The sequence below is a fragment of the Sphaeramia orbicularis genome, chromosome 15, assembly GCF_902148855.1.
Source record: "Sphaeramia orbicularis chromosome 15, fSphaOr1.1, whole genome shotgun sequence".
Lineage (NCBI taxonomy): Eukaryota > Metazoa > Chordata > Actinopteri > Kurtiformes > Apogonidae > Sphaeramia > Sphaeramia orbicularis.
This window is the reverse complement of record NC_043971.1, coordinates 33671338-33692234: the sequence shown is the minus strand read 5'-3', so window position 1 is coordinate 33692234 and position 20897 is coordinate 33671338. Positions and strand designations below refer to the sequence as shown.

The window sequence follows — 20897 nt, the reverse complement described above, 5'->3', positions numbered from 1 at the left end:
GCGCAGGTTTCGGCCGGTGATAACCCACAGAAGTGGGTCAGTGACCCTGGAACAGTCCTGTCATGAAATATCAATGACTAGCTGAGCTGCGGAAAAAAGAGACCGGACGACCTGGTTGAATGTTTCCATGAAGAAGAAGAAGGAGAAGAAGAAGAAGAAGAAGTGCTATTGGCGGGAGGGCGGGCCACCTGTGACAGCAAATGAGTGGAAAGAGCTCCGAGTCAGTCTCATTGTATGTCACTTAGTGGGTGTTTGTGTATTTGTCAGACCGTGGACGCGTTTAAAGTCCAGTTGGATTATCTGGAGCTGAAGGAAACACACATTTATATCTCCTCGACTCCGCACGATTCAGGTAAGAAACACCGTTTATTGTGACTAAGGTGTGTTTATTCCAGTCCTCCCAGAGTTCCTGCTCCAGTATCCTGTCAGTATGCGTCTGTATTGGATTTATTCACCTTCAGAAGACAAACATAGACTTTCATAGTAATAAAATATGATTATTCTAGCCTCTTTGTGGTATTTTACTGCTGCTTTCTCTCTCTGCTGTTTCAGTCGCAAAAATATGAAACACTTTACCTCCCTTTGGCTTCTCTGTTGCTTTTATGTTTTACATTGTAAATATATTTCTCATGTTTCTCTAAGATGTCTGGATATGCTCTTTTTTTTTTTTTTTAATTTTTAATTTTTTTTTTTTTTTTTAAATATTTACACTATTTTGTAACCATCTACAGACTAATTGATTAATCTAAAATTGAAGTTTTATTGTCATATTCAGGTTTAGTGTGTGTTTGGCAGATGTATTTACAGTGTAATTGTGAGTTTTAAGTCAGCACAAAACTGTTCATGTGTGATTGTTTGGTGTTTCTGTATATTAACATGTATGGACTGATCTTTCCTCATATGAAGATAAACTGCATCTCTCTATATCTACATCTATATCTTCATTTAGAGGTTGTCATCAGAAAAATGTGATTGCAACAATCTCCATTCAGATTCACTATCACCTTATTGCTTCATAGCATACTTTTATTATGACTTCTTCTGTCAATCTTTGCGATCAAATCATATGGTTGCATGTCAGGCCTATTGCGCCATCAGTAGTCACCTGCATTGGTTGGCTGACTGACTGACTGTCGGATATCAGGAGTGATGAAATGAGGTCACACTGGGCAAAATGCAGAGTCCACAGCATGTGTTTTAATATTTAAAGCATTTGCAATAATTATGCTGTAGGTTTTACACACAGTGACAATGTGAGGGTTTGCATGATTAATTGATTTGTGTTTATCACCCTACTACTCAAATCCCATCACTGCATGTTTTGACCTAATCATTTCATATTCAGCCTTTACAAATTCATGATTAAGTGGTGTTTTCAATGCTTTGAGATATGCATAATACTGGATGACTTCTCTGATAATTTGGTCTTTCAACAAACACATTACTGTTATGTAGATGGTGCTTTATGATTAAATCCTACCCTGTTTCTCCCATTCTTTATAAAACCTGAATATTCAGTGCACTGATTATTGGTTTACTGCAGAATCTCACTGACCTTCAGTGCTTTTAATAGAGAAAAAAAGCATGCATGGTGTCTTTTCTTTCAAAACAGAAAGTGCAGTTTATACTCAGAGAATGTTGAGGATCATAATTTGTTGGGTTTTATCGTCTACAGCAACACTAAATAGGCCTTTGTGAGAAAGTGTAAAGAACATACCAGAATCAGTGGTGGGCTTTGCACATTGCTCCTGCACTGGACTAGAAGCCTGCAGTTTATGATGAATTCTGCTATTAAATCATCTGCTGGAAAATTTGTTTATCTATGCATGAACTGCTTTGACAAATTATCCAAAAGCAAGAGGTCGACTGATAGTGGAGATAAAAGCCGATACAATAACTTCCCAGCTCCCCAAAAACATTAGACACTGCTGCAAATCAACTATCTTAGACCAAATTAACTTGATAATGGAGCATCTAGATGGGACTGATTGCTGTTCTTTCTACTTTTGTCTTAGTGAGAAGTATAGCGTTTCAGGAAGGTTTTCTGACATAGTTTGTAAAAGAGGATATTGATCGATCTCAACTGAAAGTTTTCCCACAGGCCAAGGTCACATGCTGTATCAAAAATTCTCAATTTATCCAAGTAACTGTCTGGAAATCAAGGATATTCAGAACACTGGAATAAGATAAAATGCGTTTTGACTGGCTAATGTTTCTTTTTTTCTGTTGAAAGATATTTGATTGATTTCTAAGTAAGTGTTTATCTTTTAATTAATAAACTAAACTCCTAAGGATATTCCATATTATTTTTCCACGCAGTGTCAAAGACTCTCAGAAATCCTCATTAGTATGGATGTGTCTCAGTGCATAATAACTGGTCATACAGAGCTTAAAAATGCTGCTTTGTCATCATTTTCTGTTACTGCCAAAACAACTGGTTATTCAAGAAAATAGTCTCCATAAAATGTGGCTTTCAAAGAATCAAGAATCACTAGTCTGGGTTGGAAAACTGGATGTACCCTTTCTATGTACTATATTATAAACACAAGTGTACACAGCTAATTTATAGCTCACTGTCATTTGTGTCATCACAATAACCCTGGTGTGAATCAGCCATAGTAGAAATAGCCCAGTGTCCCAATCACAGAGTTGACTTCGTAAGTACAAACAGAGCTCAGTTCGGTTAGCTTCGTTTTGTTGGTCTGTCTTGTCTGAGGAACAAGAGCGTTTTAAAGCAGTCTGTCTCTCAGCTGGTGTTCAGCTCAATGCCTTTAACTGGAGTCTTTTCTACCATTTGTTACTCACATTCATAGACCTCAAACGCAGAGAGCGTCAAATCCTTTGGGGTAAGTGTTGTCTGTTGATGGAGCTGTCACTGCAGCGTGCCAGCCTCTTCCATTGAGGCAAGTTTTTATAGACACTTGATAATTGCCTGATAAAATCCATTTCCGGGAATAAACGCCATGGGACCATGAGCCGACAGTGGGATCAAGAGGAAGACAGATTAGAAAGGTTATGTCATGAGCAGCCAAGTCGCTGTGATCTTTTCAGGGGCCACCTCATTTCACTTTCATCGTCTCTTTCTACATTTTCTCAAAGTTTGGACTAGAGTGCTCAGTGGCCAATTAACAATTGAACGCTTCTGCATTTTGGGTGTCCTGGGTACTCAGCGCGAGTCAGATGTAATGGATTTTAGATGATAGGGAATGGAGGATGTCACAATTACTGGCTCTTTCCTCTGCACTGCTGGCCCTGTAGGCAGTAATGCCCAGCTTCATATTTTCTTCTTCTTTTCTGTCACATTTCCATTTGAATTTAGCCCTCTTCCTCTGACTGACTGTCAGGATTTAGACCCCTGACAGCCCCTTTGAGTGATTTGCTGTGCAGCAGTGACATAAATACCTTATAAAGAACTCTTCTGCCAGCATTAAAGAAGAGCTTAGTAGGTTGGGAGGGCAATTGACACACCTTTACAGTGTCTGACAGGCCCTCAGAGAGGCAACTCATTCGACCAGAGAGGCTGCTGAAACGGTTGGTGTCCCCAAAGTTTTGATATACAAGGATCATGTTTGAGCTCTACGGATCATAAAAAATGGTGGAAAGCTTGTATTTCCCCATTGGTTTCTTTATAAGGAACTTATAAAACTAGTCTTGTTTCTGCAGTGTCAGTTTAAGATCACCCAGTGGATTTGGAAAGGCTTTTCAAAGACAAAACCATAAATCTCCCTCTACCTGAAAAACACTGCCATTCATTCACAGTGATAATTTTACATATTGCAAATACTTCACTTTACTGACAACCATTTTTTCACCACATACCATATGTTTTAAGATAGATTGCTTGGCTTCTGGCCACTGTTTAAATTTGCACCACTCTGAGATTCCCAAAATCCATCACTGCGAACATTTAATAGTCTAAACTTTTTTTTTTTTTTTTTGTGTCAAACTAATGAATTTCACAGCACAGATGGCTTGAGAATCAAAACAAAAAAGACTTCAGTCAGCTGCTGAAAGTTGTATTACAAACAAATTCTCATTATTTTTAGTACATCCACGCTCATTAATTGTGTTGATATTTAGACAGGATAACTTAGGACTGCAGAATACAAATGATGACGCTTTATTGATGTTCAAACAAAGCTTGAGTAGGATAGAATTTTTCATTCAGCTATGGAAAGATGGCACTACCTTGTCATTGTAGAAAGGAAAAATAATGAAAATGAAAAATAAAAAACCCGTAATGGAGCTAATGCAGTTAGTTATGTTGCACAAGCTGACAAAAGGGAGTCATTCTTTGTCTGATGATGAAGACGAAGAGATGCTTGTGTGAGAAGCGATGTTTCTCACATATTTTTCTCAATACAAAGGCCCATTTAGAGAGTGAACTTTTCAGTATAACCTCTCATTATAGCAGACTAACACATACAGCTGCAAAAAAATTCATAGAAAGTTCCTGTTTGAGGAAGGACCAAGGAATTCTGGGCTCGAAAGTTGTCTGTGTCTATCATTTTTAGTCACTGGCCGATAAGCGCATGTGAAGGTGAGTGTGCAGCGGCGTCATCGTCATTGTCTTTGTTTGCAATTTCCTTAAACATCTTCTCTGACAAAACTACTGGTAAGATTCATTTCAAATATTTTATGTAGCTGCCTTGGGACAATTTCTACAAAGTCTGTTTACAGGTTTGAAAAATTTAGATTTTTAAAAAAATTTCTGACAAATTTTTTAAATATTAAAAATTTGCCTTTACTTACTGTATAATGGGCCATAATTTTTATGGCTGAAATGACATGGAAATGGTTAGCGATATCAATATAGTTACTGTTGAGCACTGATAGGAAGTCATATATGGATACTGATCTCCTGCATCAAGACCACAGGACTCTAATAAAGTGGCAGAACCTGACAACCTCACAAATTCAGCTTGTTATTGATTCTTGATAGAATATGCGGTGAGGTACAGAGCCATTGGTTCTCTGTTCATACATCTCCATTTTATGCTTAATATTTTTTAAGTCCTTTGTCCAGCTAGGGAAGGGTGATCTGGCCAAAAGAACATATCATCCATGATCTAAATCACAATTTTCTTACTTATAAAATGTAAGCGATTTGCAACCAAACTCACCATCTAACCAGTTTCTCCCCACTTTTTTTGTTTGCTGAACGCTTAAGCTGCATGTGATGGCTTTTTTTGTTTTTATCTGACTAGAACCTCTGCATTTTTGCATCATTTTTGCAACATAATTGCAAGATTTAGACAGTATGTGGATTGAGTAAACTTGAGTCCACATTTTCCCAACTGTACATGTATCTGTGGCAGCTGCTGTGTTTCTGTTTATCACTGAGACTATGCTCTAATTTGTCCCACCTTAAAGAATCAAAATGCGCAGCTGAAAAAAGGATTTAAGGAAATAGTCCAGATCCTATGCATTTGATAATTACTCCAGTGATTTATATGTTTCAGATGCAACAAGTGATTTAACCCAAACTTTTTCTCATTTCTGAAACAACCATCAGTTTGGTGGACAGCATAAAGACTGGTCAATCCCAGGATTCATTGGGCTCATCAGGTTTGTGAAAGATGTGGGTCAAGGAGCGTGAGAGTCCAGACCTTAATCCTATTGAGAATATGTGGGATGTGCAAGACTAGATACAGCAGTCCGACTCTCTCCCCATTAGACCAAGATCTATCAAATCTTGACAAAAAAATTAACTTAAGTATGCAAAATATTGTGACATTTTTAGTGACACTGTATAAGTGTTGTGTGGCATAAAGGTTTCCACAGTGAATTTGACCTTTAATCAAAGCTAATGGTGGTCCGACTACATGTTGCCTGTGTATTTTCCACTCTCTAAAGCAGGGGTGTCCAATCCTGGTCCTCAAGGGCCGCTATCCTGCATGTTTTAGATGTATCCCTCTGCCAACACACCTGATTCACATAATAAGCCTATCATCAAGCTCTGTAGAAGCCTGATAACGGCTGTCAGGTGTGCTGGAAGAGGGAAATATCTAAAACATGCAGGATACTGGCCCTCAAGGACCAGGATTGGACACCCCTGCTCTAAAGCATCTGTGTAAATGAGACTCACCACATGTCAGAGTTCAGAATCCTGTCCCACAGTTCACAGACTTCACTGTCTGAAGTTGTCATTTCATCAGACATTATTTCTTCAACAGCAACAAAAAAAGCACTTTACCCAAACTATACAAGTTCATGTGAACTAAAACCAAGCTCTTGCCTTTTGTGTTTCATAGATGCTAGAGTATTGCTATAATTGGACTGAAGTAAACTAATTAAGCTTTGGATATTAATGATACAAACCCTTTTTTTTTTCTTTTATGTGGGGGGCATGTGCAATTGTGTTGTATTTATTATGCAATGACAAATAAAGCTTCTATTCAATTCTATTCTAGTACAACACTGCAAAATGCTATAAATATACTGATAAATGGACCATTTAAAACAAATCGTAGCAGAAACAGAACATTTTTAGAATGCTGTGATTTTGAAAGTATAGATGTCAAATTAAGATCAATCTCAATCTAAGATCACCAGATTCCCCAGCCCTTTGTCGAATATATGGCCTTTATTTCACTCCTGCTTTAGATTATAGGTTTAGTGTATAGGTGAATTTGCCCATGATACGTATATGTGGAGGCCCAAAACGGAATCTGGCCCGATTCAGAATCGGGCCGGCCCAGAATGGAATTCTATTCTAGGCCAGCCTAGAATGGAATCCTGCTGCTATAATGTTATTTTTACACCATGTTTAATGCAAATGATCTAAATTATGACAAAAATCAATACATGGAATTTGCAAATATGTGAAAAAAAAATGAAACAAACAACATTTTAATTGTAAACTATAATACACTTTATTTACAAATAGAACCTAGTGGTACTCCCCACCAATATATGGTACAGTGAAATCGACTGAAATTGACAATAGTTACTCAAGGTATGTAAGACTGAAAATGTAAAATTATGACAAATTATGAATTATGGATCATTTGCATTAAACATGGTATAAAAATAACATTATAGCAGCAGGATTCCATTCTAGGCCGGCCTAGAATAGAATTCCATTCTGGGCCGGCCCGATTCTGAATCGGGCCAGATTCCGTTTTGGGCCTCGACATATATATCACAACACAAAAAAAATCTGCAATCATTGATGCTTTGCAAAGTAGTCATTTCTAGTGTAGCACTGAGCAGAATCTAACAGTTGAGATGAGACAAAAAAGTGTGGATAGTATCAGCTTTGTGCCTCTTAAACGCTGACTGTAACACTCACTCATTTGCTGAGGGACACTGGTCACTTTGTCATTTGTTTGAGTGAGTAACTGGTTGTTCATTTATTTATGTCAACCTTGTTAAGAACTGGTGACACGTCCAGGGTGTACTCCTGCACCTGTATGTTTTAATAAAAAGATCAATATTTGGGATCAGTATGATATCAAATATTACTACATTAATATTTTGTAGCCCTAAAATATTGCAGAGTACATATAAGCTAATATAGATATTTTCAGATGGTGGATAAAACATATTTTGCTGCTTCTCCAGTTTAACACTCATCCCATTTCAAATCATCTGAAGTGACCCTCTCAACCAGTAACTGAAAAGATTAATCTGCATAGAAGGTAATGTTCTCGTGGTTAATTAATTTAGTTTAGGGTTGTATCTCATTCTGCTTAATGATTAGGGGATAGAGAGGATAACGGAGGACACTGAATCCTCACCTTTCCAAAGCTGCAACTTGTAAAAAATTTTGATTTTTTTCATGAAAAATATCTAGGTGTGCAATTGAATATGTTGGAAATTGCTGAACAATCTATTCCGTTATCAGCTTATCATTGCAGCTCTAATTTGAAGCTGTATGAAAATAGTTGAATGAAAATAGTCATAAAACATTGTGAAAATAGTCATAAAACATTGTGAAAACACCCCATAAAACTGCTACTATTAGCTGCTACTATTCCCTGAAAGCTGTGTGGATTTCTTTGCATGAAAAAATGAGGTGTGAGTCCACTCCACTCCACTCCACTCTTGTAGAGTTCAGCTCATCGCCGCTCAGTCATGTTGCTGTGGGTCTTCCTTGTGTTCTACAACCTTAAAGCCACTGGTTGTCATGGTGTCAGCCCTGAGGGACTGCAGGGGCTTCTAACAGTGACTTCACAAACACTTGTGCTAATGGAGTCACATTTTTCCTGCTCTTTTCTTTCACATGCGAGTGTGTAAGTCAGTGTGTGTAAGTGTGAGCTGTATTTACGACATAAGAACTGAACTTTCAGCTGTTTAGGATGCAGGAGGGATTCTTAATTCGATGGAAGGCACTAAAGAGTATGTCTGCGTACATTTCAAAGTGCAAGAGCATTTTCATGTTTGTAAAGATGGTGATTGTGTATGTGTGTGTGTGTGTGTGTGTGTGTGTGTGTGTGGTTGTGTGTATACTCAGCTCTACTAGAGGGACAGATCCCCAAAATACTGTAGTTTTTGTTTTTACCTCCACCTGCAGTACAACAAAGCACAACCATGCATCTTTGAAATATCTGTTTAATGAAATGCGTGTAAAATATTGCATATAGTATTGCATATAAATATTTTACTAAAAAAGTGATTTATTTTGGATGATGTTTAGCTATTGTCTAAAAAGATGGAATGCTACATTAGGGATAGTGTCTGTTTAATCAATTGTTTTTTTGGCTACAAGAACTGAAAACAAAAATTGATTCAAATATACTCTTTATTTACTAAAACTATATGCCATATGTAACTGGAGAAACACATTCACCGTTATTATATTACAGGAAGCAACAGATTGGATGCTGAATTTTTGTTGAGAAAGATGCGTCTCCAGAAAAATAGTCCTGAATTTTTGATATTGCACAACTGTCTATGAGAATAACAATCAGAAACTCGCCAAATGTAAACTGTATGTCCACAGAGAGTTAATACATACAAACAATAAAGCCAGCAATATATATTATGAAAATATATACAGTATGGGCAGAAACTGAGTAATTCATTCGTATGGGGGACAAATACAGACCACAGTGGGAATCACTGTTTTAATGTACAATATGCAACATGTGAAGCAAAGCACAAGTATTCATTTTCCTTTTATTTTCCAATGTGAACCAATCGTAAAATATGTTTAAAAACAACCCTTCCCTGGATTTTCTCAGACAATTACATCCCTTTAGGTCTGATTTCCATGTAAAAATCTCTGTCTCTCAGTGCCATTCTTCTTTTCCTCTACAGTGGTAACACTACACAACACCAGCTACCATTAGCTTTGTAATGGAGTCTGCTAATGTCAACAAACAGACTCCAACATAAACTTCACGAGTGCGCAAGCATGTGCTAATCTTACATATTGCTCAGCTTAGGCTGGAGTTGGGGTAAGTTTTCAGTCAATGCTGTGTCTCGTCATGGGACTAAAAGAATAACATGAGTGCATGTGTTAAAAAATGTTAAGAAACTAAAGAGAGATGTCATTCGTCCTCTCTGAAACCTGGGACAGCCAGTCGAAGAAGCCCCGGTGATAGTGTTTTCTCAGTGTGAGTGTGTGTGCGCTGATGCATGTGATAAGTGACACTGCCCTGCATGCACACACACACGCGCACACACACACACACACACACACACTCACACTCACACTCACACTCACACACCATCTCTTCCCTCCCTTTTTCTTTCTCATCGTGTCTCTTCTCACTCCTCCAAGGAGGGTTTCTCTCAGCTGAAACTACATTGGCATTCACATCACAACACACACACACACACACACACACACACAGGCACACACATCTTTGAGATTATCATATTTCATAATCTCCTTTTTTGGCCGCTCTCAGGTACGTCTGCTCTGCCTTCTGCTGTTTGACACAGCTTATCGATCTGGATTGCTCCATATCGCCGTTTTAATCCTCAAGTGTTTGCTCGTGATATCGGCACGTAGCTCTGTTTGACAGTCATGTTTGGTTAATGATATTCTCAGTCATGTGTTTAGACTGAGGCAGCTGCTTCTCACACACCACTGGCTCTAAGTTGGGGTTACGCTGCCTCTTCAAGAGCAGGGCCAAGCCTCACAACAGCCCACTCCTCTGCAGTCCAAAAGCCCCCAATAACTCATCCAGCATTTTCAGTTTTGTGTTTCATACCTGTGTCGTCATCTTGTAATACTGTCCACATCACCTTATTTTTTTGTGTTTAAACTGAGCCTCTCAACTTCTTCATTTTACAAACAAGTGACTTTTTAAGGTGTCATTATCTTTAATCACAACACTCCATATTCTGTGTTTCTGTCAGTGCAGAAATGAGTACTAACCCTGCTGGTTGTGTGTTTGTGTTTTCTTATTTCAGGTTCCTTTCTCGCTTCAGCTCATTGAAAGAGGTGCCGGTGTGTGGATTTGGGGGTGTACGCTGGTCTCCTGCTGAACATGTTTGTGTGAATGCCTTAGCATGCGGTCTGAGAGTATATGTTTCCCTCTGAGACTCCCATCGTCGGAGATGCAGGTTTTTCCATCGTCTGTGCTGCGGCTCCTGCTGCTGAGCTGCTGCTTGTGTGCAACGACCGGCTACCCGTTCAGGACACCCTTGGACCTGGACGTGACTCCACGCATCACTGTGTTGAGCAGTGGTAAGCACGCACGCACGCACGCACGCACACACACACACACACACACACACAGGGACATGGACGAAGATTTTTTATCAAATGATGCCTGATTCTGTCCTGAAACTATGTATTTTACTTTCTGCAGATGTCGAATAACTGAAAAATTAATGCAATACTTAATAGTCAAATCACAATTTTTTGGCAGAAGCTGTCAGTTTTTCTTTGAATAGAGAATGCCTCTTTGTTAAAGAGAAACTCTTCAAATGCTCTCTGTTTTGCTGCAGATATTAACTTCTTTCTTCTGTTTAGAGCTTTCTTTATTATTTTCTTCTCTTCGTCTCTTTTTACTATGCTGACAGCTCATCTCCTTCTTTCCCTTTACTCCGTCTAAGCTAATTTTTGTGCACACGTCTTAGTTCATGTTTTACCAATATATTTTGTGTTAAGGCTATGATATGTAACATTTCCACTTTGAATTATCTAACACCAAGTAGGCCTGTATTATATATTTTGTTTGAATTCATCAAATGTTTCCAAGAATTTTCTAATAAACAGAATGCATGATTTTGTTCACAGTAACAGTCCATCTCATTTGGCCTGTAACATCAAGTTTCCATTGTAGGGAAACTGTAAACATTGGATAAATACAGCATGCATTATTCATGTTTCATAATCAGCCTATTATACTATATATGTATAAGCTCAACCAGAGCCTACTTGTGAATTCTTACTGCGTTGTGATTTAAACATTACATATAAATCACAGCTCAGTAAGAATTAGTGTAAGTTCTGGTTTTCCAGAATTATTTTTGTTAACACTAACTGCATTTTTTATTATTTCTATGTCACTTTGCAGAACAGTTATCCAGTAGACAGCTAATATATTGATATATTTCTCGTTTATTACAATGTGTGACCAGTGACAAGGAAGTGCAAACCAGTTAATCCAAGGGCTTCAGCTTCTCTGCTGCATTATGTAATGTGTTTGAAGACTGTGTTGGAATCATTTGTTGATGTCATCCAACTTAATTTTTAAGTTAACGGTTGCTATTGCTGTACAGTATTGCTGCTTTAGAGGAGCAGATAAGAGGGAAGAAATTCAAGAGTAAGCATGAGGATTTGAAAATCGACCCAAGTCCTATATATAGAAATCCATATATTGGCTGTTTTCCCTTCATGTAGAGAACCTGAACTAGTTGTTTGCTGAGAAATGGAGTAATAACGTCACCAAATGACTAGATGTGTGTGCAAAACAAAGTCCATCACATGAAAATTCATGTACAAATCCCTTTTGATATGTTGCTTGCTATTAAACACATTGGCAAAGCTAATGTGAAATTATGGTTAGTCATTAACCCCAGCCATTTTTGCCTAAAACACCTAAAAAAAAAAGACTTACAAAATTAAATTCAGAGCTTTTTCTGAACCATTTAGAGGTAAAGGTAAGAGTCTGAATTTTCACCCACAATAGAATAGAACAGACTTTAGCAATAACCAGCATCACTGTAACTTGTATTGATTTTTTTTAAATTTTTTCTTTTTAATTTAAAATGCCTGCAGAGAACTGTATGTTGTAGATAAAGACTTGAAAAAAAAAATAGAGAAAAACTCTATGAAGTCCTAGCTAACTGCACAGTAAGTTTGATGACAAAAGTGAGTGTTTAACATTTACAATAATAAAACTGTGCCAAACTGTGCCAAATGGCATGCTTTTCCAGGGTTGGCTCTCATTGGTTTTGGAAGCTGGAAACATGGCATAGTGATCACCTAGTCCAATGAGGTGTCAATCAAAAGATCAAAGTTCCTTGTTGTTTATGCATGTGCAGTGTGGCTCATAGCTGCTAACTAACTGATAGTTTCTTTAGAATAAGTGGAAAATCATACATATACTAGCGTGTTGACCTGTGGGAATCCACAGGTTCTGAAAGCAGTAGAGCTGATAAAATGGGGAGCTGAGCTAAGCTTACTGGTGTACCACACAGATTAGGAAGAAATAGAATGGTCCTCATTTTGTTTAGTACTGACATCGATGTGGACCATAGACTTCTATACAGGACTGAACATGATGGTTTATTGTGACTCAGTGGCATCCTGGTCCAAATCTGCTGAACCACTGATCTGTGAAGGCAGCACTTTTACACAGGACTGGACATGACGGTTTGTGAATTTTTCTATTCCCGGTAGCACGTGAAGGTAGCATAAGATTCCCTCACAGGACTGGACATGACGGTTCATTGTGACCCCCCCCCCCCCCCCCCCCCGCATTTGTGACCAGCTGTGAATGGACTTGTCCATGGGCCGCCTGTAAGCCCATTGTAATTTTAAAAACAACTAATAACTCCAAACGTATTGGTCATATCAATAAGCTGTTTCCATCACTCTGATTCTTGACCCAAAATGCATAAGTTCTCCAAAGGGCAGAGGCTAGATCTGTCCAGTTTATCAGTTATAAAGCAGACACTCAGAGGCCGCTTGGCTTTTATAATATAGATGATGCAAAATGTTGCAGCAGCGGATTTTGTAGATTTATGGCGGAAGTACTTGGTGTGGATTAATTATATCACTAGAGTGGGTTTATTGGACCTTTGCCAGAAGTATAGGACTGTTTCTGCCAGACTTCTGTGTTTTGGTTGAGAACTATGAAGCTTCTTTGGTTAGTTGTATTTGTTAATTTGTTACTAGTCTGAAAACAAATGCTTGTTGATCCTGCTGCTATCCAAAACTGATAAAATGGTATGCGTTGTTGAAATGTCAAGAAATTAAGCTTTCCAATGATGTATAACATGTGTGGTTACTCAAACTCAGTGTTGTTCACAAGAGACATTCATTAATTTTGTGTGTAGTTTCAAAGGGTTAACATTAATTCTCCATTTTTCTGCTTCTTTGTGACAGAACAGAGAGAATTTCATCAGCGTTGGTGGTGAAAACCTCACCTTTGCCGATTTACATCAAACAATGTCTTCTGTATTGTTGTGATTGAGAGACCCCTAGCGATTTCTTTTATAAAAACTGTGAATATTTGCGAGCGATGCCTGCCGTTTAGCCTGAGGAATAACAGATCAGTCTCACAGGCTGAGGCAGATGAGTGAAGTGCTTACACTCGGATCCCTGCAGAGCACCCATGGAGACTGACACCACTGTAGGTAGCTGAAAAGCTCCGTAACCATGACAACTGTTGTAGTATGGCGCAAGACGGACATATACAGTACTTTCCTTTTAAACTGTGTGCATGTGTGGGCATGTGTGGCACTGTTATCTGATTCTGGGCTCAGCATCCTTTATTTGTTGATACATAAATGTGTGAAGACATTTTCTCATCTCCTCTCCCCACGACTCCAGGCCAAATTCATATAATGGATCGACTTCTCGCTGCCCTTTTCTAAACAGTTGTCTTTCTCACAGTACATCACATGCTTGCACCTATTATCTTTGTATTTTTTTTCTGTTGCTTGTCTTTGGATCTTGATACTCTTATCTAAGTTTCTCTAAATCAACGGTTGGAGCTCATTCCTACCCACAGGTCCTCCTACACAACTCGTCTCCTCCACATCTCTCATCTACTCCCCTTTCTTTGCCATTTGTCTTTCTACCTTTTTGCACTTAAGCCTCATCTCCTCAGCCGGATTTTTTTTCTTCATTAGCTTTTCTCATGTTGGTACTGCCCTCCTTTAAGGGTTTTACCTCGCCTTTTACTCCTCTGCTGTTTCTTTTTCTTCCCCATCTTGATATGAAGACTTTGATACACAAATTTACCGCTAATCCCTTTAATCTCTTTGTTTCTTAGCAACCTAAAGGCATATGCAAAAATCCAAAACCTGTGTGGGGTGGTTGAATCACACGTGCACACAGTTATACACAACCGCAAACCACAAGTGTGCACACTCACCTGTGTTCTCTACTTTGTTTAGTACTTCACTTTCTTGCCGTGAAAAAAAAAAAAAAAAATCTCAAGCAAGGTCGTTAAGGGTTATTAATTTGATGGATTTCGGTGTTGAGTTTAAAAGAACTGAAAGCTGGAAGCAGGTGAAACAGAGGGTGAGTAGGCTGTTAAAAGAAGAAGCACAGGAGCTACATCTCAATATCTGCATGTAATACAAATCGACTTCAGCCTGACACATTGCTTCTGCCCGTATTTAGTGAATTTGCCGCACTTTGACATCAATTACTGCAGGTGGATTTAACTTTCAGAGATTGTTTATTCAATTTTCCATGCCGGTCCGTTCGCACGTCAGTTTCCTCTGAGCCGTAAACAGACCTGAGTGTAAATTTGCATGTACGGCTGTCACGTCAGAGTGAGTGCGTGCATGTGTGTCCCTGTACACTGTGTTCCCTGCTGATCAGCTCAGGTCTCTCCAAGTGTTTGCTCAGTAAATAGTATCATCTGGGCCTCTCTCACTGCCTTTCTTTTCTCTATTTACTCTATTGAATTAAGTAAATGTGCCTTTTCTTCTGCAATCTGAGGTTAAAATGCAGCATGCTTCCAGCCCACTTCACTGTCAATGAGGTTGTTTTGTGTTACTTGCTCCAGGTGTCTTCACATATGTAGGCTTTGTTTGCCCTCCTTCTCAAATTACACTTAAGAAACGTAGGTATTGTCTGCTATCATCTATTGTCTTCCCACCCATTGAGACGATCACATTGTGTGCGCTCACGCGGAAGAAGTTATTGTTCTGAAAATCCTGTACAGTGATCTGATAATACCCTCCTTCCTCCTGTGGAGAATAAGAAAGGAAAAGCAGACACTGGATCACCCAGGAGGAATATGTGATGGGTACTTGCTGCTGCTGCTGCTGCTGAGGTGAGCAGACTGGATTGTGTTTTGCACTAGCTGATAAGAATCTCAATTGCTGCTTACTTGATAACCATGCAATCTTGAGGGAGGTACTGTGGTAGAGGTGGATTGTTGGATTTTTTGAAAATGCTTATTATTACTTAAATTAATTATTACTTATATATCGTTGTTAAGACTACTATTACTGTTATCACTTTATTATAACTTTTACCCTGATTATTAAACTATACATATATACACACACATTAGGGTTACATTCGGGGTGTAATGGTGCACTCGTTTGTACTGAACTGTTTCAGATCAGGGCCCTCAATCCAATACGTAGATGTACCGAACTAATACGTGTAGCCTATGTGAAAAATACAGACACTTGGGAAGAAGGGTGGCAAGCAGAACCCATGTGCAGGGTTTCCCTTATATACTGTACATTCTTCAGCGGTGCTGCTGCAGAATTCTCAGCACCACTGCAAAAAACAAAACACTTTATTCTGAGGCTGGGGCACCAATAAGGGGGGTAAACATGGCAACAGAGAGTATAACAGGTACAGAAGCCGGGTTGGACATTCAAAGCGTGTTAAGTTTCATTTTCGGTTTTGGGTAGTTATGGAGCGCACCCCCCCATACCCCCCTAGCCCTTCACTGGTCTTCTTCACTGTACCGAAAATGTATAAAACCGAAGACCCCTGTACCGAAAACAAACCGAACAGAAATTTTTCTGTACCATTACACCTCTAATATACATATTGTGTGTATTATGATATTATATTAGAATATAGTTATTATTATTACTACTACTTTATTATTACTGCTTTGCTACTTGTTATTTCTACTAGTACTTTCCATTGTGCAATCATCTCATCTGTCGAAACATCATAAACGTGAGGATGAACACCGCTTACCACTCGTTATGTCAGATATTTTAATTAGAAATCACACTCACATACTTTGTGTAATGTGTGGTACAAGTGCTGACTGTTTGCTTACTACATAACAGTTCTCACTGAGCCACTGTTATGGTTATCTTAGACATGCCTAGAGGTTTTCTGTCTCTTTCATGTGTGTGTTGATAGTGGTGTCGTGTTTACCCAAGCTTAGTCCTGATAGATTTTATGTTTACGACTTGCGTAACTCTAAGGAGAAAGAATCACATGACTGCAGGGGGCAACTTTATGACATGTTTTGTCAGAGTGTATGAGTGTGCAGTACAGCGTGTCTCTCTGCTGAATGTTTGTGTAAGTGAACCTCATTATTATCCTGTCCTGTCAAACAGATGAATCCCAATATAGCCTGGAAAACTGGACGGGAGACATGTATAAGTTGCAAAGAAAATTCTTACCAAGAAATCTGGAGAGAATAAGATTTAATCTGTGAAATCTGATGTGGTGTTGGGTCGCTCTTCATGCCTGTTCGGATTCAGCGGCGTTGTGTCAGATAAGCATAATCCTCCTGTAACTATTATCCATAGCGGAGGGGTTTGATTTAATTTCTACTCAGTGTTTTAAAATGCAAAAAAAGTGACAAAATCAGTAGATAAGTAGTCTTAAAGTGTCAGCTCAGATTTCTTGCAGTGGGTCTATATGTGGGGGTTTATGTATTTATCCATAATCAGTTTATTACCTACAGTGGATGACAGGAAGACTGGCATGGAAGCCCAGCTATGTCCCACTGTGGGTGAGGGGAGCAGCAAAACAAGCGTCAGCCACCGGAGAAGGACAGACCTAAACAAAGAAATAATATTAGTTCAAGTGTGTTGGGTTGAGTATTGATCAACAATTTCTGACACACTGACTTCAAGACCTGCTCCAAAATTACACTTACAATACAATACAGCATAAAATAATAACCTATTAGTAGTCGTCTGTAATGTTAATAGTTAATAAAAATGTTAATTAAGTCATTGCTGCATAGATTTGGCATATTTCAATACTTGACAATGCATATATAAACAATTTTGCTGGTGCCAAAGAAGGATCAAAGTTTTGCCACACAACCATAACTAAGCCTATATATGTCTTATATTTAGATTTATATTTTTAGTATTTATTCTTAATATTTTTATTCATTTTACTGTCAATAGACTGTTAATGTGACTCTTCAAAGCCACACAGTGTTTTTGACGGGGTTATTTTTTGTGTGACCGATGTTTTCATTCATTCATTTGGATCCAAAGTAACAAACGGAAGTAACTGAGGCAGTGGTAGACCGTCATTTCTTGTGCTCTTCAGGGTAAAATTACTGTATTTTTTTTCTAAAGCAGTCAAGTGACATTAAAAAGGGAGTATAACACCTTCAGTTTTGCTGGAAAAGGCTGTCTGACAGCTTGACGGCAAAGTACAGCTCTGAAGACTTTCTAAATATAGTGCACACTTAAATAGGCATTGCAATTTTTACATGGGCTGCCTTTTTAGGGGACTAAAATATGTTTTGCTGCTGAGTCTGTCCACAGAAGTACACTGGTGTCCTGTCTGCTCTACTTTTAAAGGAGAATAAGAAGATGCATTTCTTTGTACTGCTCTGCCCTGTGTTTGTTTGCCCTTTTATTGTTGAGTGCTTGTGTACCGTAATGGATTTTTATTATGAACTGTAAAGCACTTTGGAACTGCTGCTTTGAGATGGACTCTATAAATAAAGTTTACTTACTGTTATTACACAGACTATAGATAAGCACCTCATACAACTCCAAATCCAAACTAATGCTCCACAGAAAAATAATCACCTACAACAATATCATAAGCCACAGATATTGTCCTGTGTACCAAACTGAATGAAGTTTAGTATTATTTTGTGCATCAATGTAAAGTTGCATTAAATCCTTTTCACTCTGAATAGAATACATTTTCCTGAGTCTAAAAACTCAATCTAAAAACAGAATTTCACCTCAGATTCAGAGAGCGCCGCCCTCTCACCACTTTTCATTGACGCTCGACAATCATACATTGAGAAATCCATCAAAGAAGAGAAAGAGAATCCCATTTCTCTTTGAGTCTCATCCTGCCAGATCTGATTGAAAAAGCTTTCATTCTTACGCTTGCTAATACACTGCATTCTGATCGCAATAACCCTCTGCAGATTCAGGGATACTTCAAAGATATTCAAAGCACCAGCTATCCCATAAAAGTGGAGATGGATTAAAATCTGCATATATTTGGACATATTTGTGATTCACATTTAGAGGATAAAGCCAGCAATAATGCAAAGAATAAAAAAGAACAAAAATCACACACACAAGCAATCACCAATCAAGAGCTCCACCATCTCCCGGATGACATGCCAAATATTAAATATGAAGTTTAAGTAATGTTTGCTGATACACTGCCCTGATGTTAATGTAGAAAATCAACATTGACATTTATATATTTTTATGTTTACCTTTCATATTATTTTTGTGTTACATCCAACATTAACTATCAACGCTATCTTGTTAAAATCACTTTTTCCCCGTACATTACCTCGAGATTTACTATAAGACTTAACTGGCTGCAATCAACAACGTAGGACTGTGTTTGTGTTGAGATATTGTACGTTCAGATGCCAAAGTGTCATATTCAATCACTTGTATTGTCTGCTAATAACACAGGAGATGTGCTGTTGATATTATCTCTGAGTGCAATAAAAGAAGGTTACCTGCGTTATTATGGACATCATTCACACTCTCATCGGTGTTTGGTGTGTCATCTGTGAAGTTTTATCAGTCCTCCACTGAAGTGCTAATTATACTGGATATCACACTGCTGATTCAGGAACTAAAGGGTCTGTGTGTGTTAGAATGTGTGTGTGATGAGCTGTTTAAAGACACAATGAGCTGGTTTGCATAAATAGACACAGCAGCAACGTGTCAGGAGGGTTAGGAAAGGTCACTTTGATTAAAATCCCTCTCCTCATTTATCCTCGTGTCTCTTTTTTTCTCCTCTCCTCTCCTCTCCTCTCCTCTCCTCTCCTCTCCTCTCCTCTCCTCTCCTCTCCTCTCCTCTCCTCTCCTCTCCTCTCCTCTCCTCTCCTCTCCTCTCCTCTCCTCTCCTCTCCTCTCCTCTCCTCTCCTCTCCTCTCCTCTCCTCTCCTCAGGTCTTCAGGGCTGTAGGCGTTTCCAGTCCTCTGCAGTCAACTACAGCTCCATGCTGCTGGAGGCTGACAGTGAGCGTCTTTACGTCGGGGCCCGAGGGGCTGTATTTGCTCTCAATGCCTCTGACATCTCATCTTCTGCTCTCACGGTGAGCTTGTTTGTTTCTTTGTGGCTGCATCTATACCATATCTCCAACTCTGCAACAGCTCCATTTGCATTTTACACCCAGGACCTTTTTCAGGCGACAATATTTCATGTTGAGGCAAAAGGATTTCTCCCCTTGTCATCTGTTGTGTGAATGTGTCTGTGTGTTTGAGCAGTTTCATTATTTTTAACTCGGTAATTCTCACTGCAGGAGCATCTTCCCACATAAAGTTACATATTCATGGAAAAAAAATAGAAAAACACTGTACTCTTAGTGTAAACAAAACCGGATTCGCACTAACACACAAATTAATTAAATCTAACACAGAAATACTAATTAAAGCATAAATTAGGGCAGTGTTTGACAGTTTCTGTAATCATTTGTTTTGTTTCTGTCCCTGAATCAACTAAAGTGAAGTTTGGAGACTTTTTCATCTAACTCAGCTCATTCTAAACAACTGAAATTGGAAGTAAGGAGAACTAGTTACATAAAAAGATAAACAGCATAAAGACTTTTTTTCTTTTCTTTTTTTTTTCTTTTTTCCCCCCCTTTTTTTCTTTGCCTTTTTTCCCTTAAAGACATTTTAAATGATCAAGTATATGCAGCATTAGTTGCTTTTAAGAAGTAATAGGGTACAGTTTTAAAACATTTTTAAGAAATGCATGGTTATTACATCTGATTACCCATTCCTATTTATACAGTAAAACACATAATGAGTCAACACTAAGCCTTCGCTGAAAGTTAGTATAAACTTAATTAAAATTTTAGTATCTTCATTTTATAGCTTGTAGACACATTTCCTGAAATTTATGCTCCATTTCCCAAAACTCTAAGCATAAGTGGGTATTTGCACACTCATCTTGACAAACTTTTTGAGTCAAAACTCTCAACTAAAACCCATGTAATCTGAAATCAAAAGTACACTCTGCCTTCAGGCGTCACATGAAAACCATTCTACTGAAAGACAACGCAAGGTAATAGTTTTACAAAAGTCCACAACAAAACAGCTGTTACTGCACTAAATAATGAATTCCTCAGCACTGTAAAATATGTTTTTCTCATTGGCCTAAACACTACTACTGGCTCTACTCATTAAACATTAGAAGTGAACAGAAAAATGCATTTATTCTGCTAAAGTATATAGCCTCTGGTCTGGATCTGACAGAGATTTTTATCAACATCAGGGTCTGTCTCTCCTATTTGTTCTAAGTATCTACATATTTTCCTTTCTGAAGATCAGGATTTTTTTTTTTCATGCAGCAGCTCATGTTTGTTT

At 38.4% G+C, this 20897-nt stretch overlaps 1 protein-coding gene across 1 annotated transcript in view; it reads left to right on the top strand.

Moving 5' to 3' along the window:
- Positions 1–55: 55 nt before the first annotated feature.
- The window catches only part of LOC115434625 (semaphorin-4G-like), a 49966-nt gene continuing 29124 nt past the window's right edge, over positions 56–20897 (top strand). The window contains exons 1-3 of the mRNA XM_030156661.1: positions 56–352; positions 10369–10645; positions 19479–19624. Coding sequence (XP_030012521.1) covers positions 10468–10645; positions 19479–19624 — 324 coding nt within the window. The 5' untranslated portion in view covers positions 56–352; positions 10369–10467. The remainder of the gene's footprint in view (positions 353–10368; positions 10646–19478; positions 19625–20897) is intronic.